This window comes from Kwoniella mangroviensis, assembly GCF_000507465.2.
Source record: "Kwoniella mangroviensis CBS 8507 chromosome 1 map unlocalized Ctg01, whole genome shotgun sequence".
In the NCBI taxonomy this organism is placed as follows: domain Eukaryota; kingdom Fungi; phylum Basidiomycota; class Tremellomycetes; order Tremellales; family Cryptococcaceae; genus Kwoniella; species Kwoniella mangrovensis.
The window spans coordinates 9,160,746-9,188,161 of record NW_027062533.1 but is presented as its reverse complement, the minus strand read 5'-3'; the positions used below and the strand labels follow the sequence as shown (position 1 = coordinate 9,188,161).

The following is a 27,416-nucleotide window of genomic DNA, read 5'->3' as shown; positions in this document are numbered from 1 at the left end:
ATGCTTATACATGTACATATTCGTCATTGATGAAAATCTGGAATTATGATCAGTCACTCCACGTTATCAGACCATGTTATCTGGAATTATACAGTACGAGTAATATCTAATCAGTCATCTTTTGACTACATGTATACTGTATGCAGTGATGGATCAATCACGCAATCGATTTCGCCATCGCTTAAAAAAAAACAATTCACGAATGATTTGTTTTTTTTTTCCATTTTCCATGGATCGTGGGATTTTGGGTTTCGGTATCCAGGCACGGCGAGTTACACTTTTTTAAACCGCAGGTCTCGGCAATTGGTCTGGTCTGGTGAAATCAATCGATCAAATCAATGATGAAACGTAAACATGAATCATTCCAGCTGAAGTAACGTCAAATGCATGGCAATAACGAGATGTACCCCATCTTGAATAACAGTTCCTCTGAGACGTTCGCACCCCCACTTGATGGATCTGAGTAGAATCGTAAATCTACGAGTGACACATCATCATGCCTTCTGATGCAGACTAAACAACCACCCTCGGTCTTCCGAGAAGACTCGCTAGGAGATAACTGTGACTTGCCGATCAGCCGAGTGGACTTCAGACAATACTCGTATGATGTTGTTCAATAGTCCATCCAGTTCAGTCGGTAAATGAAATAGAATACAATCTGATACAATACGCACACACACACACAGACATTGCTTTCATGCTACTCAATCATATAAAAAATCATTCACATAATACATGTCACATACACCATCCGGTCAATCCATTTGCACATCTAACAAAACCCCATTTTCATCCCCTTCTCGTTCAGCAGCAGCATTGATCGCTGATATACCTTCCATGATCGCCGCATTGAATTCAGCCCTCCTACCATCTTCTTCCTCCTGTTGCGTAGTTGTTGGTGGTATTGGTATCTGAACATCGTCCTGTCCATCCAACATTCCACTTGTCATACCATCCGTGTTGAGATTTGATACGACTTCGGTCACTTGGTCATCATCAACTCCTCCTACCTTAGCCTTCTTGTTCGGTCGTTCATCGTCGCCTTCACCACTCTCTTCTCCAAGAGTATCTTTCGCAGTAGAATTCCTTGGACCTGCCCTCCTTCGTCTAATTACATTCCCATCATCCCATAATTCAGGCGGTCGAAGTACCCCGAATCGCTTATGATATAATCCGCAGGCTATAACGATAAACCGAATTAGCCAATCATCACGGTGTCATACAATAACGTTTAGAATGTATCTGAGCAGTAAATCGATCCGAACTCACCATTACAGACTTTCAATGATAGATCACCCAAGACCAACTTCCTCCAAGCTGTTGTGGAAGTTCTCATACAGACATCACAACTCCCCGGAGGACCTTTCTTCAACCTCGCTAAAACACTCTCACTGATCCCGTGAGTCTGAGTCAAAGCAGGATCAATCGAATTCGACAGTTCTTGCGTCGACTGTTGCTGTTGCTGTTGATGTTGGGTAACTTGCCTTTCCAACTCCTCCTGAGCAGGTAAAAGATCCACGAACGAAGTCGTCTGGTGATCCACATTATCACTTCCATTCCCGTTTTCCCCGTCGTGGTCTTGAGATTGCGAAGCTAATTGAGACAAGATGAATGCCTCCGCCCGATCAACAGCTGCACTTGTTATCCCTTCATCTTGCACCCCCTCTTTCGTGATGCGTTCTTCACCATCTTGAGCCACCGAGTGGGACTGTATTGGAGTTTGATCTCGATCTTGTGCTTGGAGTGTAGCTTGAATCGCCCGTAATCTCTCTTCCACCTCTTGATTCTCCGAGTGATTCTCTTCGTCATCTTTCGTCGATTCCTTTAACCTGCTTCTTCTCGGCTTACGTGTTCCACGGATTCTATTCCCTTTCGAGTCGTCGTTTCCTGTCGTCTTGTCAGATTTGGGAGAAAGTGGATGCTTGAGCAAGAACGATTGGTAAAAGGTTCGTGAGATATCGCCCTTGGGAGGTCGGCCCCTACGACGTCGTGCAATTGCTGGAGTAGAGTATGATCCAATAGCATAAGAAAGATCACCCTAATGCACCAAAGCAAAGGCTGTCAGCTTTCATACTTCAGATCCAGTGGGAAATAGGATGACCTACTTCTCGCGCATCACTTAGAAGACTTTCGACCAGTCCTCCTAAAGCTTTCATACCATCCACCAAAGTGTTCTTCTCACTTTCATCTGATATATCCAATCTCCTAACTTCATTGACCAGATCCACCACTTTCTTCTCCTCATTCACTTTTTCGTCTCGAAGCTTGACCAGTTCGTCGTGTAATTGAGGTAATTTACTTTGTATAGTATCGCTCTCTTGTGCATATTCCGTCGAATGCACAGATAACTTATCAACATCTTCGATGAGAGCTGAAGCCGGTAGGAATTTGTCGATCTCCTCGGTATTGTCTGAAGAACAATGCTGACCTTGCTTTAAAGCTTCGATTTGTTTCTCGATTGATGCAATAGCAGCCTTGGTCAACGCTAGATCTTCCATGATGATACTTTCGATCTCAGTGTTGATGGCTGCCGCTAGTGCGATGACAGGGTTGTTCACTGGTGAAGAGACGAGAGATTGATCATTCTCATTACTCAAGTATGATTGATTTTTTCCAATTTGATCGGATCCGATTGGGTTTACGTTTCCACTCTCAATATCAGCTTGATGACCTTCTTGATCTTGTCCAGTTCCGGTACCAGTAGTAGCTACCACAGCCAATTCCGCCAGTCTACCACTCGTCTCAGCATCTATAGTAGATTCGATATTATGTATCCAGCTATGATCATTATCTTCCTCTTCTCCCTGAGTGTGGGGATCTGTAAATTCAACTCCTGTTATACCTGTCAAAGCAGCTAAGATGGTATTTGAATGAGCTTCCTGTTCTTGTTGTCTTGACGAATCACCTTCTTGTTCCTCTTGTTCCTTTTGCGGTTGAGAATCAGGAACTAAAATATCATTCGAATTTGTATTTATATTTGTATCGCCATTCACATTATTGTTTTCTAGCTGAGAAATTTGAATTCTCAATTTCTCATTTTCATCCTGGAGTAAAGCAAAAGTCTGATTGAGGGTAGAGTATTTTTCGGCAGTACGTGATCGAGAGCGTTCGGCTGCTAGTCTATTGGCTTCTCGACGTCGATAATCTGCTGCTGAGTTTCGAACTATACCCGCTCGAGGAGCCTTAGGTGCTTTTGGAATAGATTTAGATGGTTTTGTTTTTGGAGTGGGTTTGGTGAATGGGGGAGAGGCTGAAGCAGTATTGGAGTCTATGACAGAGAGGTTGATCGTAAGTAGATGCTTGTTGTAACTTACGGATGGCACTGTAATGACTCACCAATGACCGCCTCTAGGGAAGCTTGAATGTCCGCGTCCATTGCGATTGCTGAGGATACTGAGTAGTGGTGAAGTAATCAGTCGAAGGAAGTCCAAGCGTATCGTTGCGAAGCGCAAACGGAGGCCGGGGGGAGAGAAGCTAAGGATGGTGATAGACCACTGTTGGCCAGTTCCTACTGAGTTGATGTTTTGATAAGTTGTTCGTTGGTGGACTCGAAAGGTGGAGGAGGGATGGACGAGATAATAATGATAAACAAACAGAACAACGACGATGAGCTGGCAATATTTTCCCACTTGACATTCTAGATACTCACCACACGAGCAGCTTGATTGGATATGACGATGGGTCACGTGACCTGGGGAGTTAACACGTGCCTAACCTATCGTCGTGAAGCCTTGTTAGGTGTGTGTTTGACTTCGATGTGGTTAGACGCGTCCCACTGTATGCTGAGTTTGGAATGTTCATGCTCATGGTCATGTTCACGTTCACGTCGACATTGCTCGTATACTTGTCAAAGACCAAGTTCGCCAAGTTCATTCAGACCATATACACTCCTCTCACAAGTTAAAGCAGAAGCTCGCTGTGAGATATAAAGAATTTCAACAGAGGAAACCGAGTCATCAAAATGGAAGCTAAATTGTAAATATCAATATCATCCGCCTTCCCTTTCCCTTTCCCTTTCCCTTTCCTCTGGTCAAATGCTGATCTTTCCTTCCTTCTCATAGACAAAAGCTCAAAGTGACGGAACTCAAAGAACTCCTCGCGAAACATCACCTAGTCCAGACGGGGAAGAAAGATGATTTAGTAAAGAGATTGTTGGATAATAACGTTAGCTTGGACGATGAGCCGACTGAAGAATTGGTACGTCAAGTCAAACCCTTCCTCGATTGACCGATAATTATCACTCATACTGATGGTATATGGGCTGGTAGTTCGACCCAGATATCACTGCGCCTGTTCCTTCTATAGCTCAAACATCCACTACAGCTCCGGCGACCTCGACGACAGAGGTGAGTTATCTTAGCACGCGATCGAAGATATCAACAGCTGACGATTTAACTCTACCTTTTCATAGCAACCCACCTCAAAAGCAGCTCCTACCGAACCCGCCGACGAAATACCTTCAGAAGATACTCTCACGCCCGAACAAAAAGCAATGAAAGCCCGAGCCGAACGATTCGGCATTCCCTTCAATCCCAAGGCCGCATCTACAAAACAGACACAGAAACCGCCAACATCCAAGAATGGTGATGGCAATACGAAGAAAGAACCTGCCAATGCCAATGCCGGTCCACAGAAGAAAGAATCACAACAGAAGGCAGGATCCATAGATACTACTTCTCTGGGGATTAGTCAAGATGTTTTGGCTAAACGGGCTGCCAAATTTGGTTTACCCGAGAAGAAAGATAAAGAATCTGCCCCTCCTGCCCCTGCTGCTAAATCTACTGAAAAGAAAGTAGAGAGTAAGAAAGAGGAAATAACTCCGTAAGTCAATGGATCACTTTCTCTCATTAATCATATATGGTCGAAATGTGGGATTTTAAGCTGATTTTCGTGCGTGTCCAGTGAAATGGCAGAAAAGATCGCTATCGAAGAAGAGAAGAAAAGGAAAAGAGCAGAGAAATTCGGTTTGAACAAACCTGCCAATGGTGATGGCAATGGTGGTGGTACTGAACCGGTATGTCGTTGTTCTTATACCGTGCGTCAGGTTGATCGGTTGAGCTGACATAATTTGCAATTCCCAAGGACACGAAAAAGGTAAAAGTATAGAAAGAGGTGAGTGAGATCTTTCTGTTTGGCATGACACATAGGTATGATCAGGCAGTGGAGGATCTTTAAACTATGTAGAGATGGTGAAGATGAGATATGAAGTGCATGTATGTATGAAATAGCATATCATATCAAATCCCATCCCGAGTCCGTGTCATATCATCCCCGTCGGAATTTCCTTGAACAGACTTGGATTGATATTGCTGTGCCGAGTCAAGTTATGACGTGTCGAGTAGAATAAGCAAAAGCATGGTCGACACGCGCACAACCAACTCACTCCTTCATCTATATCACCCAACATCCCACATCCTTCCATCTAATCATCCAGCATTCACAGCTGTGCTATCTCACTCCTATCCATATCTCAACCACATATTGCACAGCATATAGTACCCTTGAGAGACTAGCGAGGCACCTCATCTAATCTCAGCTCTCGAACGATTCGAATCTGAAATCCTTAAATACCTCTATCAATCGACAAATCACACATTCCTTTCTCCTTCACATTCACATTCCTCTCCACGTACACGATATAAGTTACGATGGCTCCTCCTCAGACTGTACCGTGCCAGTACAAGACTGGTAAGACACTAGGAAGGTAAGTTGGGTCTCCCCCCGGTATCAATCATCCACTTCGCCCATTTTAGCTAACGTCTGTCGTTTTCACATAGCGGAACATAGTATGTCCATCTTTACCATCATCTTATATGCTATACTGATCTGATTACTTGTGGAAACAGCGCAGTAGTCAAAGAATGTGTTCATATCACTGTAAGTCCCTTCTTCCGTCTTGTTCTCTTCCTCCGAATACTGCATACTTGCTACTTGTGTCTAGACGTGAAGGTTTGAGCTGATATCTTCTGAAACGCTGGGATGACCGATAGACCGGTGAATACTACGCATGTAAAGTGCTCAACAAGAAATTTTTACTGGTAAGTCGAACTATACACATACAAGATTCATGTCATATCATCTTCCACTCCTTCCCAAACGAGATCGGATGATGAGCTGATACTTCTTTGGGCGTGTAGGGTCGAGAACATATGGTACGAAATGAGATATCAGTCTTGAAAAGAGTCTCAGCAGGACATAAGAATATAGTTCAATTGCATGATTTCTTTGAAACTACACATAACCTATATGTGAGCTTGACCTGTTGCTGTCCGCCTACGTCCATCCTTTCTACCTCTATCTCCCTATCTTGTGAGATTGAGTGCTGATAATACCCGATTGACTTGTCCCTACAGCTCGTATTCGATTTATGTACCGGAGGAGAGTTGTTTGATAGGATTTGCGCCAGAGGCAGTTACTTTGAAAAGTAAGTACCACCTCACAGAACTCTATACATATACATGGGGACGTAGCTGACCATCTCCGTTTACTCAGAGATGCGGCCAATATCGTTAGGACAGTCACATCGGCTGTAAAATACTTGCACGATCAAGGCATTGTTCATCGAGGTGAGCTATCTCTGCCACTCACACTTTTACTGAAGCAAGTTAAGCTTACACCTCCTGATATTAGACTTGAAACCTGAAAACATCTTGTTCAAATCCAAAGCAGAAGATGCGGATCTCATGTTGGCTGATTTCGGTCTATCAAAAGTTCTGGATGAAGATAATTTCTCGATTTTGACTACGACTTGTGGTGTGAGTGTCAAGCTTCACTACGAGATCTTTACAATAGGGCGATATAGCTAATTTGATGTTCTGAATGACAGACACCCGGTTATATGGCTGTGAGTTGTCGGATCACCAGAGGGTCTTACTATGACAACTGACTGTCTTTATGACCAGCCTGAAATCTTCAAGAAAGCTGGACATGGTAGACCTGTAGATATCTGGGCTATCGGAGTCATCTCGTGAGTACCATGAGTTTCATATACTCTCTTATATCTTACCTGTCTCATCGCCGTCTACCTCGATTGATGTGCCAATCATCCCAGTCCCTTCGTTTCGCTCACGATCGGATGTTCCCCTCTTCCATCAGATACTTCCTCCTATGCGGCTACACACCCTTCGACCGTGAATCGCAATACGAGGAGATGCAAGCGATCTGTAACGGAGATTACAAATTTGAACCTGCAGAATACTGGTCAGGTGTATCAGATACTGCTAGAGATTTCGTTAGAAAATGTCTGACCATCGATCCTACCAATCGACCGACTGCTTCGCAGTTGCTAGAACACAAGTGGCTGAAGGTTGATGAAGATACTTCACTCAAAGATCCTACTTCGCCCGCTGGAAAGGCTGTGGACCTGTTACCTAATGTCAAAGCTGGATTTGACGCTAAGAAAACTTGTGAGTGTTGTATTCTTACACATGTGCATGAATGCTTTCGCTTTTATGACGTGCGTGACTGATATTGAGATATGTTTGATATAGTCCGTAAAGCGGTGTTGGGAATGATGGCTGTCCATCGATTCAAAGATCAACCTCACCAAGGAGGCGAGCAAACTGCTAAAGAAAAGGAACAGTTGGTGAAAGAAGTAGAAGAATATAAGAAAGAAGCTGAAAGTGTGAGTGAAGTCGAACTCAAGTCCAAGCAACCATCGATTGCGATTACACAAGAATAATTCGTCTGACTCGGTATAATGAATAATATTGCAGGAAGAGGTACAGGAAGTTATACAACCTTCTACTTTATGAATACTCCAGGTGATGTCGTCAAGGAAAGATTGATGAAATTTGGGTTAGTCTGTACACTATGTGATTCGAGGCTTTCGTGTCATGGTTCTGTTTCTTGACGATTTGTGTCATCCGCTGTGTTACAATTGATTATATGTTTTCTTCATCACCTACGTTCCCTTCGTTCAGCTGGCCGGTTAGATAGTTCATATTTTTACGATTGGTTTGGTTTTATTGATCTGATTTCTTTGTCTAGTTCATGCATATAAAAGGTAAACTTGTGTAATGGGTATCCGATCCAGGTTCGTAGCACCTCCCATGCGTGATACACGTGTCTTGTGGAATTGATGGCTCGGAAGCTGTTTTTATCTAACCATTAACCATACTTTGCACCCCGAATCTCGATCATCCTGTGTCAAGCCCTGATCTGATCTCTCGATCACCTATTCTGATCTCTTCTTGATGTACTCACTACTGGCAAAGGAGACAGCGAATTAGAGGATGAAACAAAGATGAAAAAAGTGTAGATGATCTCACGTAGCCAAACAAATGCGGGATGGGATGGGATGGGATGATACGTGTGTGTCGTGTGAAAAGATAAGGTACGAGTTACCACTGTGTGTGTATAAGGGGATAAGAGGGGGGGGGTTGGACAGCTTCGGGCTATACGGTCGGGAAGCATTGGTCGGATCCTTGATTACCAACATACTTATACTTCTATCGTATCTTGGTCTTACTCTTTCCTCATTCTCGTTTATGTATGCTGGTCTAGATCCCACGCCGGCGGTGTTCTTTTTCAACCCGATCTATTCGCTGAAGAGCAGATAGATACCTTTGATTGGATCATACATCACTCACGAAACGCACAGATCATTTACATCATACAGTCTGTTTCAACAAGTACAAGCGCTACACAGCATCATCATCAGCATCGTTTCGCTTACCTAGTATTACCATACTATTGACATTCACTTTTGTACACTTGAACAATATCGTATATTTGATCGAAGATCTTACTCATCAATAGATACGACAGACCAAGGGTGGTGAAGCAACGATTGACGTTAGAATATTAGGGAGATCGAGAAGGAAGATTGAATAGGAATCAGACAAGTCAACGATCGCTTCTTGTAGGTGATCACAGACACCCATCATCCATATGCGTTGGTGACGAAGGATGAGTGACAATGCACTGATATAAATCATTCCATGACAGATCGTAACCTACACTTGGCTAATTTCCACACCCATCCCTTCAAATTACTTGAAATCCTTGGTTCTACCAGGTATTGAACCTGGCCAAGATGAATATCACGGTTAGTTGGTCTTCTTAAAGTCTGATGGGCGTCTCTGTGGCTGACATGAGGATGATGTTGAATTAGATCGACGATGCTTCGCCTCAATGGCAGTACATCTCCAAGAATGGGACATGGATACAGGATCATACAGCTGGTGAGTACAAACTTTCATCATGGTCAAAATGACTCCGATACGGACAATGTTCACTTGAAGTGTTTCTATGTTGCGATGTTATAACAGACGATCAAACTTCAAAGTACTTCAAAGGGACATTCATGGGGACACATACAGAGGTGAGTGAGAACATTGATAAATCCTTACCTCCTGGTCTAATATTTTTAATGGTAATTTCTGACATTATACTTATCCTTGGTAGGGCGACTCAGCATCATTAAGGTTCAACGGAACTGCAATAGTAGTCTACGGGGCGAAGAGGTTTAACCATGGATACTATTCGACTCAATTGGACGGAGGGACAGTACAATATCAGAATGGTTACTCTGCTCACCAGGATATACAGCAGATACTCTTCCAAGCTGGCGGATTGGATGCGAATAGAGAACATGTCTTTGTAAGTACATACTGTATGTACCCTCTCGACTACCATATCACAGTTATCGTAACAGTAGTTGTTCTATGCCCCTAACGTAGAAGGAATGCTAATGCATGATATGTAGGTAATAGCCAATACACCTTCTAAAAATACTCAATCGCTAAAAGCAGGTGATGGATGGTGGTTGGATATCGACTATGCTGTTGTGACTACTGCAGTGTGAGCTTTATCTAAATTTTAGTCCTCTTCTTGTTTAAGCCAGTCTGAGCTGAATCTGAATTCCATTAGCCAAGATAAAGTATACACCACCACGTTCGACGATGATTCTTCGGCGATCCAGTATAACGGCGGTGGATGGGCGAGAGGTGATCCTAACAAGGATTATTACAATACGACGGGACATGTCAGTGCAAAACCCACTGATCTTCTGAGATTACAGTGAGTCCGGAAAAGTCATTTTATTTCATTCCATCGAATTGACGACTAGCGAAAGCTTACGATGCCATTTTGCCCGACAGGTTCAATGGCTCGAGCATTCAGGTTTTTGGTGGATTGTTCACTGATCATGGAAATTACTCGATTGTGTGAGTTGACTATTTCTTGTGCTGGATTTAGCGCTTCTAACGAATCTTCCCAATTCAGCCTTGACGATGGTCCAGAAAAAAAGTATAATGGAACGTACTTTAGATTGCAGCCTCAAGTACCGTGTGAGCTGTTAATAATACCTTTTGTACCTACTTTGCCACCGGAAGACTAACCGCTTAACATGGATTTCAGTATACACCGCGAGCAACCTCCAAGATGGTCCACACACACTGACCATGATCAATGTTGGAGGCGGTCTCGCAGGTAACTTCCTCGATTTCGATTATGCTGTTGTCAACTCAACTATCGATCCTTCTGATACATCGAGTAACCAGACCAGTACAAATACAACTACATCCGATCCAGGGAGCGCGGGATCCTCGGCTTCCAACAGTGGTTCAAGCAACGTCGCAGCTATAGCAGGTGGAGTGGCAGGTGGAGTAGTAGGACTTGCCCTGGTGGTTGTCCTAGCTTGGTTCCTATTTATACGAAAGAACAAGAATAGGGAGGGATACCCATATGCCATGAAGAAGAAGAATCAAACACCGATGGACTTAACGGGAGACGAAGTGAAACCTTTCCAGCATAACAATCAGTATCATTATCCTCTTGCTTCCAACTCATCTTCCAATGGTAATGAGGATAACTTTCAACGAAATCAACAGGATGGACCTTCACCTAATGGATCGTTGATCCAAATGCAAGATTCCTCTTATCCTCGAGAAGCTGATCAGAGTAATATCCCATTCTTGACGACTGTCCCTGCACCTCCACCGTCAAGTAATACCTCTTACCCTCGTTCGGTGAATCCTCCATCCTCCGTAGGACGATCAAATTCGTTGAACGAAATTCAAAATCCATTCAGTACAGCCGCATCATCTGCTACGTTTGGCCATGGACAAGGATATACCGACAGTCAACCTGATCTTATGCCTACTACACCTGCAAGTGCGCCGAGAAATACCCAAAAGACTCAAGGTGTACAATTACCATTTACCGCTTTACCTCCTATACCGTCTTCCGACCTATCTTCCATGGATGAATTACCTTCACCACCCCCACCCTTGAGAGAACGGGAGCATTCGATATCATCGGTCAATCAGAGGATGTACGTACCTGGCAGAGAACAGGATATAGGACCTATACCTATCAATAATGATGATGAGAGCGATGAGATTCATGGTCATGGGGTTTTACCGCCGGATTATAGTCAGGCGACTGAACCTTTACCTGGACAACGACCTCGACCACCACCATAGACTTAATGATCCACAGGGATAATGCTACAGTATTATGGATATTGGGTCAAAGGATCATGATTGGAGAACTTTGTAGGTAGAATGTCAATTAGTTTGATGGTTTCTTTCTTTCGTTTGGTTATTTTTATTTTGGCTGCCAGTTTAGCATTGTTGATTGATTTTTTGGTAGTTTGGCATGGAACATGATTGTGCTAAAGATACCCACATTCAGTATAGTCTATACCCTCCTTTCAATTATTTATCTATGTGTTTATGGATCACTAGGTCTACCAAAGCAATGTCGTGGTGTTACCGTCACATTCACCCTACCACAATGCATTATCAATGATCTTGAGGGGTGGATCCACTGAGGGAGTGGGTGCCACATGGGATGATGTCACCGGGGCAGGGGAGTAGTCTGAGACGATCTGTGCGGTGTGGGTTGTGTATAGTCAATAGTTGCAGCACAATACAGAAGATGATCTAGACTTTCCTCCGCCAGGTGGGAACATACAAACATACACTCAATCGCATACACTCGCTTGTATATTGTGCCATAGCAAGTGGGCAACAGAAGGGGCCACCTCCTCGGTCAGAGAAGAGATGTCATTCGTTCAAAGGAGTCATTCATGTCGAGCTCGGATCTTTCCCTCGATCACCTTTTGCTTTGCGCGTCGTGTGTTCCTTTCAAAGACCAAATGGTACAGCAGTCCCAAATCAAATCCGAAACGAAACAAAGTCAACGGACCTCCAGGGAGCTCAGGAGAGGATGCTGGGGCAGACACCTATCTTGTTTCTCATTCCCATCCAAGCTCTGTTGACACATTGACACACTGGGATTCGAGATGTTAGATGGTGAGATCAATGTGGGACCTTACTTACACTTTTTCAAAGGACGACTCATTTAGTTTGTTCCCATCCCTAATCATATCATCCAACTTGGACTTCCGTTTCAAGATCTAATTGTCAATTCTACTCACAGACTTCGGAAGCAGATGATGTTGATAGATTTGGATTTGTGAGGTAGGTCTTGTTGTTAGAACTTTCATACATAGGATCAATACTTAGGATTCGAAGATACGAATTGTCATCCATCGAGTAGGGTGGCAAGATAGAGTGTATAATCGAAGCCAGATTATGGATCAGCTACATTGGCTCCTAAGAAGTCCTATGTCATAATTCAATTGGATGTAGACGTAACAGAAAGAAAGAAAGAAAAAAACAAGGGTCTCACCATGAATGTACTTGTAAGTCCAATTTCTTTCCTTAGATAGACATCAATTTATTGAAAGAGGAAGCTGATGATTCAACGATATCAATAGATAGACGATGCCTCTCCTCAGATACGGTATTATAAAGGAGATTCGTTGAGTGTTGGATGGATAACTGAGCATACGCCCAGTGAGTTATCTCATCAACCTCCATTGGTTCACCTATGTATATCACTTGACTTATTGGTTGTGCGAGATTTGTCGTAGAATCGAAATACCCTGATACGCTCATTTCTAGATATAGCGAATCGACCTTTCATGGAACTTTTGGAGAGGTGAGTACTGTCTGAATGGGACTATAGTGATCTGGTCTGACTAAAGGGTAGAGGGCTAAATCGACCGGTGTGATACAGGGCGATTATATGGAATATAGATTTAATGGTACTGGAGTTACAGTATATGGAGCGAAAAGGGATAATCATGGTGTCTATGGTGGTAAGTTCTCTCTGAACTCTCTAGACAGCCTTCCAAGCTAGGTTTAGACTATTCGAGATTGTACAGTCGATGTTCAGTACTGACGATTTTGTAATGTACTCTATTTAGTGAAAATAGATGATAATCCCGAGGAAAGATATGATGGGAAAGGAAAAGATAATTTCCAGGCTGTATTGTATCAGAAGATGGGTATGGATGAAGGTGCAGAACATGTCATCGTGAGTTGTAATATCCCTTCTTCGGCTCATAGACTCCCGCGAAAACACCTTCCTACGTATGCGGAGGACCGTCATTCGCTGAACCATAGCTGACCGTTTTGCTGTTGTGCAGAGAATGACGAATTACCCATCTGCGACCCCGAATGTAACACGAGATATTTGGTTTGATATTGATCATATCTTAATCACCCATACGATGTGAGTGACATCTCAAGCTGAAACATGTGTAGTCTGGCATGTAATGACATATCGATAACTTCATAGCCCCTCCACCACGTACACGACTTACATCGACGATGCTTCCCCTTCCATCTCCTATGATACAAGTTGGGTATCGTACGGATACGGTACAGGCGGGTATTATAATCTGACGGAGCATATGAGTTCCACGACAGGCTCGATCATGGAACTCAAGTGAGTTTTCTTACCTTGCTCCGTTACCGTTTTTATGGAGTACTGGAGTCCGGCTCGGTGTTGATCGATTACTTCGTTCAGGTTCAATGGCTCATCGATTCAGCTCTTTTCGAGCATCAACACCGATCACGGCGACTATACGATAAGGTAGGCTATACTATTCATGATGCTATATTCGCTGTGGATCAGTGACTGATTAAACGATGGGTTTCTGTCTGTTTGTCGTTGTATAGCTTAGATGGAGGTGAACAAGAAGTATACAGCGGAAACAATTGGCAATTGTTATATCAAGTACCTAGTGAGCTCTTCTCAATCATCGCTTACCTTTGGATCCTTCCTCCACTTCCGGTGGTATTGGGAAAAGAAACAGCACTGACAAAAGTCTATACCTACTACAGTATACACAATATCCGGCTTAACTGAAGGTGAACATACCATCACAATCACCAATCAAGGGGTTTCCCCTCAGAATGTCGTCGGATTCGATTTCGCCATGGTCAACTCGAGTGTTAAACCACCTGAGACCGAATCTATCGGTATGTCAAGTACAGGTTATACTTCTCCACCCACTTCTTCTATCGCGGCGGGTGCTGGCAATACCTCTTCGGGTCAGTCAAGCTCATCTCTCAATATCGGAGCGTTAGCCGGTGGAATATCAGCCGGGGTGGTCTTGCTCGCTTTGATCATCGTTCTGGTCATATGGTATTTCAAGAGAAGGAAGAAAGCCGAAGATACGACACCATATTATTCAGAGGGTTATCGACCTGGTGAACCATCTACCGGTAGATTGGATTTAGTAGGTCACGAAGTCCAATCCCCATCGACTCAAGCTCCTACTACGGCCTCTCGTTCTTATTCTCATTCAAATCCCAATTGGACTAGCTATCATAGTGCATTAGCTACAGGTGCCGGTGCCGGTGCAGCGAGTCTGAGAGATAGAAAGGGACATAATATCCAATCGTCCACTCCGATCTCAAGTGGATCACCAATCTCATCTTCAAATATGAGAGAGATAAATCATCACGACCACCCATTCTTGCAGAATATGCATTCACGACTTTCCCCTGGGGCTCACACGCAGCTTCAAGATTCATCTCCTCATTCACAATCTGGTTCATCTTCGTTACCCGATTCACACTCCCACTCGACCTCGTACCGATCACCTTCACCTGGAAATGGCAGTACTTCACCATTCCAATATTTTTCAAATCATTCTCGAAACAATACTTTGTCTTCTTCATCACCTTTGACCAACTCACCATCGATTTCGCATCAATATCATTCACCATTACCAAGCGACCAACTCCAATATCATTCGCCTGTGTCGATAGGAGGATCGACTGAATTATATCATTCACATTCACCGAATTCAAGTGGAAGTAGAAGTAGGACATTACCTCGTACATTTGGTGGATCGCCCATATCAGATGATGGTAACAAAGGCATACACCGAAATCCAAGTTCAAGCAATGGTCATTCCCATTCCCATTCCCATTCTCAAACGAGAATAAGAGACGCAAACGATAATCCTTTGCCTTATACTGCTGCTCATGCGGGACCTACTCCGCCTTATCATTCGCCTAGATCGAAGACTACCACCCCGACTGATGCTCAGCCAGATGTAGACGATCATGTAAATGATGTAAGGAGGAAAGAAAGAGTAGGAGGAGGATTTGCTTGGGGATAGTAACACAGTATACCCTCATCGGGCTTCATCGTACGTTCGTTATACATATTTATTCAGTATTTCCATCGATGCATCCATTCATCACTGCACGCTTTCGTATCCTGCTACTGTACATTGCGTCTCTGTACGCCTTTGGAGGGTATTCAAATACATGCTCATTCTACTACTAACGACAACTCGCCCGTGTATGAGATGTCTATCAGGAAGACTATCAAGACTGATCTATTCTAAGGCGATACGAAAAAATCAAGACCGAATTTAAAGAAGACCCCGTACTAGGGTTATCTGAAAGTGCCAACGAAGATAGGCAGATCATCCGATTTTGAATATGATCTTTGATCGTCCCGTAGTCTCGTAGTTTATCTTGCAGCCATACCATCCTACCGGTATTCAACTCCATCCATTCCATCCTCGAGTATTTGATTCCTCTCCAAAGAAAAAAAAAAGTCCCAAAAAGAAAGAAAAAATTAATCCAAAATTTGGTGTGTCAACATGATTGTAAAGTTGTTACTATACTTTCTATTCCTTTCCTTTCCCTTCCTTCCGAATGCTTTAGACTGAGAGATAAGAAAAGCAAAAGCAAAAGCGAACTTATTATCAGGAATCAGACAATGAAGGGTATATGTTAAATGTATACGTATAACGTATACTTTATAAAGATCAAGTGGGATCAAGTACTTCAAATGGAATACGATGAAAATACAGAAGAATTTTTTAGAGCGCAAACAAACGGTAAAGTCGTATTAGGTGGGCAATTGACGGTCGGTCGGCAGGGTAAAATGATATTAATAAATGTATATCATGTATGAACAATATGTGAGGTATGAAAAGGGTATACTTTATATGCGAGTTGAATTATTGAAATTTATTATATATTCATGATATTCACATGTGAGATGTTGAGAGGGAAGCGGACTGAAGTTTATGAGGATTTTGTCGATTTCAAGGGATCTTCCTTGACCATCGATTGTTGATCATCGTCATAACTCCCATGCTCTCCTACTTCCATCATTCGGTATACCACCTCCAGGTTGAACTGGTTGACCTTGACCATGTATCTGAGGTGGAACACCTTGACCCTGACCCTGACCTGGTCTCCCTGTCATCGCAGGAATACCGCCACCACCATTACTACTACCCATATTAGCATTTCTCCACTGTTCATCGTCGCTCGGACGGCGGAAAGACTGCTCAGGTTGAGGGGGATAATAACCTGTTTGATGAGGTATGGGCTGGGGGTACTCCGGTGTACCTAACGGATAAGTCGACGTTTGTGGTGTGCGATAAGTCGAACTTGGTGAAGCTGACCTACGACCGTATGGTGGTGGGATACCAGCACCGGGAGGAGGTATAATCATAGGACCGGAACGAGGGTATGGGTAGGCAGGTTGAGCTGTTGTCGGTTGTCTGGATGGACCCTGCTGCTGTTGAGGCAGAGGAGGAGGGTAGTACGCTTGAGGGAGAGGGGGTTGATCATATCGTGTCTGAGGGGCATCAGCTGCTGCTGCAATTGCTGAGAAACCAGGTAAACCTTGAACAGCTGTCATGGGTTGACCGGGAACAGGAGTCACAGGAGTTGGAGGAGCCATTCCGGATGATCGTCGTACAGGTTGTATAGTCGAGGTGGAAGATGAAGGTCCTTCCCGAGGTAAATCTCTAGGTTGAGGTATAGGTAAGAAAGAAACAACCAAGTATATCCTTCCTAAAGTGTTCGGTTGCCATAAGCTAGCACCTAATCCACCACCAAGATGAAGCCTGACGTTGAATGGTGTGAAACGACCATCGGAATGTAGTACTCTAACATTCTTGTTGGGGTAAGGTTCTCTCATCCCTTCTGCAGGTGATAACAATTCTATCTCCGTTCTTTGAGTAATGGCAGCTTGAGTTACCTCAGTCGATTTGAGCTGACTTTCCACATAAGGAACGGAGATGAGACGTATCCGTTCATTTTCTACGAAATGACGATCGTTGGGATGTATCCAATCCAGCATATTGAGATTGACAAATTCGTTGGGATGGTAACCTATCAGATGATATGACATTGGACTAGCACGCAAGATCTTGAACTCGGTCGTTGAAAAAATAGTGAAAGGGGAGTTGGGCTGAGGGGGAGCTGAAAATGCTGGATCACCTTCAACGCCTAGAGGACGAGGTATAGGTGGTGAGTTACGTCCACCCATTGAGACTAACGGTGGTGGTGGAGCATCCACTGTAGACATGTATGGCGCATCGTACGCCGAGGGTCCTCTCCATTTACCGGCGCCGCCATTGTCCGGTTGTGGGGGTCGAGCACGATGATATGGCTCACCAAGTGCGGGTTTAGGTACTTTTGGTCGTCCTCTCTTTTTGTGCTGTAATAACATCATAACCAATCAGATCTCACGTACGATATTCATCAAGAAGATATGGTGGCAAAAAAGGGGTAAAAGACTCATCAAACGTTACTCACCGGTACATCCTCACATTGATCTTCTTTACCCATATTCACACATCTTTTACATGGTCTGGCTACGTCGCAAGCCAGATGTGCCCTCTTACAAGGTCCACAAGCTGACGATACATTGGCTTTCCCTCCTACCCTTTTGATGGTTGAAGTCTCTTGATCTGGAGAAGCGGTACTGCGGGGATCTGACATCGGAGTTGGTGAATTTGGGTGTCTGCACCCAGCTGGGTCGACCAAGAGATGTATGAGTTGATAAAGAAGAGAAGAGAAGCAGGGCCGATACAACAATATCTGAAATTGGATCTGATATTGCGCTTGCTACAGTTACCAAAGCCGAACTCGGTCGTGATGGTAAACCAGTGAAAGGGGAGAGTTATGGTACTGAAGTTGGAATGTGAGAGTGGTTAGATGATGGGCGATAGTTCATGCTCCTACTGAACGGATCAGAGGAGAGGAGTCAATCGAGAACAATGAGTGAGAGAGGAGGCAAGAACGGTGGTGAGGGTTGAGGGGGAGAAGGAGATCGATAAACAAGTTGAAGGAAAGGCGTTTGTTCCGATCGGATTTAGCCAATTTTACTGATTATACTTACTTTTAATGCCTTAGTTGGATACTGAGAAAGGACGACTTATCGGGTGTATAGGACTTGTGGAAAATGAGAGTGTAATGTTTGTTTGTCTGTGGTACTAGAAAGTATCTGTAATGTTGAAAATGAGAAAAGGACTGATCCAGTTGAAAGAGAGAGAGAGAGGAAGGGAACAATGACAATGATCAGCACGGGCGCATCGTCAAATACCGCAAGAAACACACACAACCACTACACGAAATACGTATATCATCATTATACCAATCAATGGTAAATTAATCGAGTAAGAACAGTAAGGACAGTGCAGATGTGTGTACCGGCCTGGTATGATTAGGCTCGATCCACAGTCGGAGCGATGTCAAGGCAATGTTCAAGAGGGAAAAAAGAAGCGAGGAGAGCATGACAGTGAGGAGAGAACGAGGATGGAGATCCATCGAAGAGAAATGATGCTTACCAAGTAATGATATAATTCAACTTCTAATTACACATGATAATGTCTACACACTTGCTTGATTCCGGTGGGGCAAGTAAATCTTGTTCTCTCCTTCTAGATCGCAAAGTGGGGAAAGCCAAAGTCCCGTTGTTTTGGAAAGGAAGTAATGCTAATTTACAATTATACTTTTACGTCTTATCCGGAAGTCCAAATTCAAATCCAAATTACACTGCGCTGAGAGAGGAGGATAGGATGAAGATCAAAACAGGTGACAGTAACGACGAAGTGACCGATTTGTTGACCTCGATGAAAATTCTCGATTTGATTGATGATGATGAATCGATCAGTCAACTTTAATGGGGATAAGATTTCGCCTTGATTCTGATCCTGGATGTTTCTCCCGCGGTGTTCTGTCCTTCTTATCCCTTTGTATGCTAATTGTCTCACAATTATAGGACCAATTTCCTATCCTCCAAATATTTGGTATCTAAACAGGATGGTCGAATGCAATTTCAACCTTGTCCAAGTGACACAAGTGCTATTTCAACACACCAAGTCTCTTCCAGTAATGTTTGATTGCTGTTACTACTGTTTTTGATGGTTGAGGGTGAAATTGGAGTTATGAAACGGGTGGACTTGGCTCGTGCTCGACGAGTTTGAGAGTCTGTTATCCTCTTGTGATGTGGATCTCTATGTACGGTGTATTGTGTGGCGTGTGAATGGGTCGGTATCGCTCGGACCGTTCGTTTGAACACGATAGATGCCTGTTATGGTATGATCTGCAGATGAGATCTATACAAACGCAACACACAACATAAAGTGGAGGGATGGGATGCGATGCGACTTGATTAGCTTTAGCTTGAAAGGGACGACGTAATGCCTCTTGTTTCGGATCCACCTAGCTGGTACTATTCGGTCGAACTGGTGTCGTCGTACTGGTCTAACGGTCGAATCTGAAAGGTATTACTTTGAGGGGTAGTGTGGCGTGATGGTACGATGGCAGCCAAGGATGACAAGGCTGACAGGAGAATCGATGAGATCGCGAACGGAATCCCGTGATTGACAGGTGGAGGGTGGACGTGCGATTAATCTGGCGCCAGGATGATGAGAGTCCGAGTCAAGACAGTAGATGTAGTTTCACGAAAGAGTGGTTTCGATGGTCTAGTAACGTTGCGACTGCGTAGAAATTTGCTGAGGGCTGATAGGAAGAAACGAAAAGATGAAATTTACAGACAGAGGAGATTTAGAGGAGAAAATATGGTAAGAGATAAGTTTAAAGGCGCCGAAAAGTCCCACACCAACGAGATACAGTAGTTGGTTATTGTTTTCTCATTTCTTTTGAATCAGTACTTTAGTCAGATGTCGTCGGTTTCGGACTCTTTTGATCTTATGTTTTCCTTTTCGGAACGAGGGAGACAATTATTATTGGAGATTGCCGTTATGGTTACTGCGTTTTGTGCGGGTTTTAGGATGATTTCTGTGAGTGGTATGATGTTTTGATTGAGCCGTTATGGGTGGGCATAAAGGACAGAACTACTGTATGACGACAGGTCCAAAGTCAGGAGCCCGACGACCGATGAACGTCCTATTCAACGGGCTTAAAGCTAAGGGAAAAGTCAAAATACACCCGAAATGCCAAAAGGTTTTCGCAGTTAGCTTATAGCTGATAGATAGGTACATAACAAGCTCGGGTCAGGCTAGGTCAATAACGGCATCTCAGGCAAGAGCCGGGGTTTTGCCATACTTTGAAGTTTTGGGAGAAATGTCACGCATATCCTTAAATAACGCTAAGATCAGGGCAGAACTTGAGATTCTCTCGGTCATATGCTCATGCAACAACAGAATAGAAGCACCGGACACAAGGACAAAAAAGGAAATGTAAGTTGAGATTCCATCCGCGTTTCCCTTTTTCCAACTTCCTGTCGAAACGATTTTAGAGGGCTCGTAAGCATGTTCGTACCGCTTCGTTGTGACGAGATTCTCCCAATGTGTCAGTCGCTCAGCGATGGAATGCTTCGTCACGGGCAGCAAGCACGCGAAATAGCAGTAATTCCCGAGAACTTCGTTCCCTTTTTCCTTCCTCTGGACTCCTTCTCGCTCCTTTTTTTTTCTTTTCTCTGTTGGTCTCAAGAAGAAGAATAAATACCCTAGATTGGAAGAAATGATACGGAACTAAAAACATAATCGTAACAACAATAACGAAGGGGAGACGGGGAATGGTACCATTAGTCTGGGTGGCGTATGAAGTGTGGTCGAAGTAGCTCGAAAGTGAAATGGCAGGAACGGGTGATCTGTGCTCCCATCCAGCTGATCTGTTCGAGTGATCGAAACGTATTCTCCGCTAAAAAGACTACGGGGAAGGCGGAAGGAAGAACCATCGGTGTGACGATGTTCAGCTTCGCACATTCCGCTGAATTCGGATACGGCCAGCGTAAAGAAATCGATCGAGCGCTGCAGAGAGCATAGGCCGCAGGTCTACGCAAGTACAAATGAAGGTCCCTTCCATCACATCACATCACAAGAACAAAAGAACGGAAGTGTAAAGGAATGGGACAGCTTTCATTTCCGTTAGTCAAGAACTGCGAAGAAAAGAACAAATCAAGGGTCCCAAGAATGAAATAAGAAATAAGGTTGAGACGAATCTCTGGTAAGGCTACGTTACATTTAAGGACTTCCAAAGGACGGTTGAAGATATCCTTACTTCCTTACTTCCGGTGTTTGAACTGATGCAGGATAGTATGGAACAAAAGGGATTGATGTGTATCTCCATGTGCTCCATGTGTTGATAGGGACAATGCCCGTTGATCACTGTAAGCGACGAACAATAGGAATGAAGCCGCCAATGAACACGCTACTTTGCAGCTTTGTAGACTTTACTTCAGGGGATGAGATTGGCCCAGGAGGACTTTCGGTCTAGAATCTCAGACGGACGTTCTTGTCATTTACCCTGGGACTAAGATCACGCAGAACCGTACCCTTTCGTCCCTGATCAAACTTCAATCAATTTCCTACAGTCTGCTTTTGTGATTCCTAGCATTCATGAGCATTGAACGTCGCATTGAGCGAATCTGACAGGTACAGGTGGAGGCGGAAAGGAAATACGGTAGGGATTGCAAGTGAGTCTGCCAGTCATTCCGGACCATGCTATGCATGAAACATAAGCGTGATGTCTGTACGAGAACACAATCGTATGTACTCGTTGTTCTGTAACGTAATTACAGACCGTAGTCTGTGATCTGAAACGGGAAGGGGAAGGTCCGATGACGCCAAACTGGACGCCACATCACCATAAGGTGTCTGTATATTCACTTCAACTGAATCTTTGCCATGCTCATCCCGAACCATCCAGAACAATCTCTGTCATTCAAGTTGTCACGGTCCGGTTGCAAAGGTTGATTTTGATTCCAGACAAACAGAGTTTCGATCAGAATCCTGATATCTGCGTCTCATCCTGTAACTTAATTAAAAACAAACCTTGATTTTCCTGTTTCTTTTCGGATTATAAGGTACTTCGGCTTTGTTGCAGATTTTCAATCCACGGTACATCTTGATGACGTCTCTATCACGGGAAATACGTCGAAGTCAATGCATGCAATGACAGGTGCTTACTCTACTTGCGTTTCTGATGAAGGTTTACGAACATGCAGACTGAATTGATCCTAACGCATCATTGAGACACACTGATCGACCTAAATACGAGTATTCAAGTGCTATGACATGTTCAAACCAAATAGAACACAAAAAGTGGAGAAATTCAGAAGAACTGCATTTCATCGAAAGTCTGAAAAAGTATAAATACCACTACGAGTACGAGTACCATGTTCCACCAGGTCATGAATGTTTCACAGGGTAATCCGCTTCTCAAACTTCCCGTACACGTACTTGACCACACGACACTATATTCTGTCCCTTTTAGACTCTCAAGTTACTGGTATCCTCCTCTGAATATTGTGGAGGGGCGGTGTCAGCTACTGGACCTTGACCGAGGTTGAGTTCGTTCTGCCCATTATTGTAACTCTGAAGAGTAAGTAGATTCTTGGTATCGCCATTCCCGAACCTCCCTCCAAGACCGGTCGCATTGTTGCTTGATGATGCTCCACTCCGTGCTCACTGATCGGGGAAAGACTTTGAGCATTAGCATGACCACCTTCGCTGGCTGTCGGTGGGTGTCCAAAGGTGTTTGCGGAAGGAGCAGCGAAAGTTGATGAGCCATCGCCGTTGCCATCACCGGACGAGGAAGCATATTGACTATGGCTATTTTGCGTTATAGGGTAAGAAGAAGCGTTCGATCCTGGAGGTGCAGGAATGGCCGTAAGGAAAGATGTACTGTTCGCTGACGTATTGATGATGGGACCTTCGTTGGTCACTGAATTGCCACTGACGCTGGAAGAAGTGTATGGCATACCAAGGTGTAAAGGTGGATTGTCATAGTAAGGTGAATCTTGATTTTGACCTGGATAAGGTTTAACTTCGTCGCCAGTAAGATCAATTAACTCCCTCTCGTTGACTCGGCTTTGATCTTTTTTCTTCTTGAAGAGGAAAAACCAGAACAGTGCTGCGATAGCCAATACACCAATCACGCCTGCTACGGCTCCACCTGCGATAGCGCCAACATTACTTATTGATGACGAAGACGAGGAAGCGTCAGAGTCTGAGTTGGTAGGGTTGTTGTCATTGGAGCTGGACTTGTTTTCACCGCCAGTACTGGTGCCGATGCCAGAGCCGATGCTTGACTTATTCGAATTGACAACCGCATAGTCGAATTCCATCCCATTTCCTTCTTTGGCCCCGCCGGCATTTTGCATCACCAGCGTGTGTTCTCCTTCTGGTAAATTGGTTGCAGTGTACACTATCCGAATTAGATCAATATTAGTATTCGAACCAAAGTCCAGGTGACAGCCGAAGTGGGGCTGATCACTGCAGAGTGGCATCAGACTCACAAACAGTCGAAAATCGCGCTTGGAAGAAATACCCATCATACATTTTGGCTGGGTTACCGTCCATCCTATCGTCAAGAATAAGATGGAATCGGTGGTGAGCTCGCATGTCATTTGGAAGTCATTTCAGTGTAGTACGTATATAGAATCACTCACGAAATAGAATATGCGCCATGGTCTGTATTGATAGTACCGTAGACTTGTATATTTGTCCCGGTGAATCTGTCAAGTGATCATGTACAATATCAACAAATCCGCTCCTTTTGGATAACGCTCAAATATGGATAGTAGGTATCAGAACGAAAATGTGTTCCACTCACTTCAAACTCATATAATCGCCTACACCATAATTGACTTCCGCCGTATTGTTATAATATCCCCTGCCAAAAGTACTGTTGTTCCATCCCGTACCGACATATTGAGCATAAGGCGAGGAGTCGTCAATCGTTGTGGTGACAATCTCTTCTGCTTTACTACAAGTTGTTGCGAGTATATCTCAGTGAGACATACTCGATCGTCCGGGAGCAGAAGGAGGAAAAGGATGAGGATGAGATTGTATACTACTCACTTAGGTACGGTGATCACGAAGTAATCAATATCCAAATACCATTTGGAGAAACCTTTGCTTACTCTCGGATGGGTAGTTTTTGAGGGAAGATTCGTCAATGTCTTTGTAAAATGAGGCATCCATGTCTCCTTTGGTCAGCCTGAGTTCATGGTTTTGCACCATGCAAGCTGGATAGTTAAGTCTAGAAGAGGCTATGGTGCTTCTGCTCGCTTGACTCACAATAGTATGCACTTTATCATAATCCAGTCCTTCTTTCTTAAACAACAACTCCTGGATCAACACCTCATCACTATACCCATCTAGCTCTTCCAAGGGATCATCATCGAGCTGAACACCATATGTACCGTGATAATCTCTCTTGGCACCGTAGACGTATATGGCCGTACCGTTGAATTCCAACGTTGCTTAATCATTCTGTCCGTATAACCAAAGACGAAGTGAGAGAGTAAGCTCAATCACATGCTATACCGGAGTGATGTTAAAGCTAGTCACTCACCTCTCCGTCAGAAGCGTAGAATGTCGAATCGAAATATTGCGAGGTCAAATTGTCTGTAGACTATATGCTCAACGTCCGGATAACACTATAGATTCGTCGGGGTAGGACTTACTACTCGTATGATCGATGTACCAGCTATTTGTCGTGGTTTTGTATATGATCTGAGGTGATCTGTCGTCGATCTACACTCAGCCCACGTATATCAGTATTTGACACGGGACATATGAGACTGTAGTCAGAGAGTGACTGACTGTGATATTCATCTTGGATTGATTTGAACTCTTTCAAGGAACGATTAGTGAAAGACGGGGGTCAGCAAGAAGCAGCGAACAATAAATTTGATACAAGTTGCGGATAAAGATTTTGTCATGAGTAGCCTTCTTATTTATGCTTACATGCGTGTTGTTAGTCCATCGAGAAGCAAGAGTGTTAGGCAGGGACAAATCCGCTCGGACCCATTTGAAGCATACTCGACCTCCTGTCTTGTCAGCGATGTTCAGCATGAGCTGACACCCAGCGCAGATACTGACAGGGTCAGGTTGTTGCAAGTTAGTTACATGACCGCTTGACCGTCGAGTTCGTGTGATTACAATCCCTGATAACAGTCCGATAATTCAAGGAGCTGCAAGGAGAGCCAAGAAGATGGTCGAGGCGCAGGAACGATCAGTGGGAATTGATTGAGGCTAAAATCCAACAGCGGAAGGGAGAATGCGGGATCGATCAGCTCATCGGGTCAGATCAGATCAGATCAGATCACTGGAATACCAATTGACTTTGCCACGCCTGTTTCCTTATATTGACTTTGCCACGATCAATATGGGTTACTGATTTAAGGTGGGGGATGATGCAACGTAGATCAACACAAATGAATGGATGAGATGAGATGATATGATGCATTCCACAGTACTAACTAACAATTCATAGTAATCCAAGTCATATCAAAAGCATTCTACTCAGCTTACAACAATCCATAACCATGTCAATATCAACCACATCCCTCTCCGTTAAACTAAATTCCACCTCTTCCCTTCTGCTCGAAAGAGCACGTATCATATCCCTAAACCTCAAACCTAACCCCTCATCCCTCTCACAGATAATACGAAACCTCACTTCGATCAAGCTAGATCTCGATCAGCTGCAACTTGAACACGGTCTGGGTCAGGATCAGAAAGGGAAACTGATAGATGATGGATCTGGATCCGAAGTACAAACAAGGGAGATAGAAGAGTTGTGCGAGAGGTATGATAAGTTGTTGGAGATGCTCTCGGAGGATGAACTGGGCAAGGCGAAAGTCAACGAGTTGAGAAGAGAAGAGAGGAGGTACGTGATCGTTATCATCCCAATCTTCCATACATATCGTCATAGAATACTTCATCTCATTATCGTGACACATGTGTTGCTAACCTCTTGATCATTCTCCAGATCTCCATCACCTCCCATACCCACACCTTCACCCAAACCCATCCCCAGTCCTATCCAAACTCCCACATCTGCTGAAGTACCTTCCCTACATATCGAACCTCCCACACCCGGTATACAGAAGAACGACCTGAAACCATTCAAAGATTACCCGGACGATTACGATCTGGATGAAGAGGAGCGCGCAGCAGGTATGAGTCATAATGAGATGTTGGATCATCAACAAATGATGATGAATGGTTAGTCAACCTTTCCATTCATACAAAGACCGTTGCAATCGTGTTCGTACTGATTGGCTAATCAATATTATATAGACCAAGATGAACGTCTAAACCTCTTATCTAATTCTATCGGACGCCAAAACGACCTATCCGTCCAAATTGGGTCAGAGTTGGATATTCATCATCAGTTACTGGAAGATACAGATCACGCGATGGATAGGACTGCACATAATTTGAATAGAGCAAAGAGGAGGCTGGACAAAGTTGCAGGCGAAGCTAGACAGTATGGTGAGTATACTTGAATTTGACTCGTGTTGTAACGAAGGAAATACAAAAACATCAAAATTTCTTTGAGGGGATTACTGATTGACTGTCATTCATGTTTTTATAGGAAGTACAATAACAATCGTTGTTCTGATTTTCATTCTACTTATATTGATCATCGTTTTCAAGACATGAGTTTGCTTTCCCAAACTTCATACACACTCCCGTACACCGTCATTTCGGCTCAACCAATTGTCAACGATATATCACTCGATAGACGTTGTTGTCATTCATAGTAGACTACTTTCTGAATGAACTTTCGAAACCGCACATCAGGAAGCTGGAGTTCCAACGTAGTAGATTTACAGTAGTCCAATCCGATATGGCTCTTGTTGTATGTTTTACATAAATGCATTGTATTGTATAACTACTCCCCTTTACATCTTGTATCAATGACAGACTACCATCACTCATCCGCTCTGCACTAAACGGTGAATACAAAATATACAGTACAAGAAAAAAGAGAGGAATAAAATAGATTGAGAAGGAAATGGTGTTGGCAATATAATTTGTCTTTGTATACATTTTCATTGTAGCATTGTGTTCGCTTTAGATG

At 43.8% G+C, this 27,416-nt stretch overlaps 8 protein-coding genes across 8 annotated transcripts; 5 read left to right on the top strand and 3 right to left on the bottom strand.

Moving 5' to 3' along the window:
• Positions 1-755: 755 nt before the first annotated feature.
• On the bottom strand, positions 756-3,376 carry I203_103478 (uncharacterized protein; the record flags this gene model as incomplete). Its single annotated transcript, XM_019149449.1, has 4 exons — positions 756-1,180; positions 1,270-2,038; positions 2,106-3,268; positions 3,337-3,376. 4 exons carry the CDS (start codon positions 3,374-3,376, stop codon positions 756-758), a joined length of 2,397 nt encoding a protein of 798 aa, XP_019001474.1.
• A 585-nt stretch (positions 3,377-3,961) lies between these two features.
• Positions 3,962-5,106, top strand: I203_103477 (uncharacterized protein; the record flags this gene model as incomplete). Its single annotated transcript, XM_019149448.1, has 6 exons — positions 3,962-3,975; positions 4,062-4,197; positions 4,269-4,346; positions 4,412-4,821; positions 4,903-5,014; positions 5,083-5,106. 6 exons carry the CDS (start codon positions 3,962-3,964, stop codon positions 5,104-5,106), a joined length of 774 nt encoding a protein of 257 aa, XP_019001473.1.
• A 542-nt stretch (positions 5,107-5,648) lies between these two features.
• I203_103476 (uncharacterized protein) lies at positions 5,649-7,681 on the top strand (the record flags this gene model as incomplete). Its single annotated transcript, XM_065517325.1, has 11 exons — positions 5,649-5,704; positions 5,847-5,877; positions 5,991-6,038; positions 6,138-6,248; positions 6,354-6,424; positions 6,493-6,566; positions 6,631-6,755; positions 6,827-6,844; positions 6,903-6,967; positions 7,096-7,406; positions 7,491-7,681. 11 exons carry the CDS (start codon positions 5,649-5,651, stop codon positions 7,679-7,681), a joined length of 1,101 nt encoding a protein of 366 aa, XP_065374143.1.
• Positions 7,682-9,037: 1,356 nt separating this feature from the next.
• Positions 9,038-11,429, top strand: I203_103475 (uncharacterized protein; the record flags this gene model as incomplete). Its single annotated transcript, XM_019149446.1, has 9 exons — positions 9,038-9,049; positions 9,116-9,185; positions 9,273-9,325; positions 9,409-9,603; positions 9,710-9,804; positions 9,874-10,023; positions 10,104-10,169; positions 10,228-10,292; positions 10,363-11,429. 9 exons carry the CDS (start codon positions 9,038-9,040, stop codon positions 11,427-11,429), a joined length of 1,773 nt encoding a protein of 590 aa, XP_019001471.1.
• Positions 11,430-12,643: 1,214 nt separating this feature from the next.
• On the top strand, positions 12,644-15,433 carry I203_103474 (uncharacterized protein; the record flags this gene model as incomplete). Its single annotated transcript, XM_065517324.1, has 10 exons — positions 12,644-12,655; positions 12,731-12,809; positions 12,887-12,954; positions 13,033-13,114; positions 13,223-13,332; positions 13,445-13,530; positions 13,597-13,746; positions 13,828-13,893; positions 13,980-14,044; positions 14,145-15,433. 10 exons carry the CDS (start codon positions 12,644-12,646, stop codon positions 15,431-15,433), a joined length of 2,007 nt encoding a protein of 668 aa, XP_065374142.1.
• A 980-nt stretch (positions 15,434-16,413) lies between these two features.
• I203_103473 (uncharacterized protein) lies at positions 16,414-18,068 on the bottom strand (the record flags this gene model as incomplete). The annotated part of the gene is made up of 2 exons (XM_019149444.1): positions 16,414-17,784; positions 17,883-18,068. The coding sequence occupies 2 exons, from the start codon at positions 18,066-18,068 to the stop codon at positions 16,414-16,416; spliced, it is 1,557 nt and encodes a 518-aa protein (XP_019001469.1).
• A 4,739-nt stretch (positions 18,069-22,807) lies between these two features.
• On the bottom strand, positions 22,808-24,738 carry I203_103472 (uncharacterized protein; the record flags this gene model as incomplete). Its single annotated transcript, XM_065517323.1, has 8 exons — positions 22,808-22,956; positions 23,007-23,744; positions 23,836-23,900; positions 23,989-24,054; positions 24,153-24,305; positions 24,401-24,501; positions 24,620-24,670; positions 24,736-24,738. 8 exons carry the CDS (start codon positions 24,736-24,738, stop codon positions 22,808-22,810), a joined length of 1,326 nt encoding a protein of 441 aa, XP_065374141.1.
• A 1,134-nt stretch (positions 24,739-25,872) lies between these two features.
• I203_103471 (uncharacterized protein) lies at positions 25,873-26,995 on the top strand (the record flags this gene model as incomplete). The annotated part of the gene is made up of 4 exons (XM_019149442.2): positions 25,873-26,216; positions 26,319-26,554; positions 26,630-26,824; positions 26,928-26,995. 4 exons carry the CDS (start codon positions 25,873-25,875, stop codon positions 26,993-26,995), a joined length of 843 nt encoding a protein of 280 aa, XP_019001467.2.
• Positions 26,996-27,416: the final 421 nt, after the last annotated feature.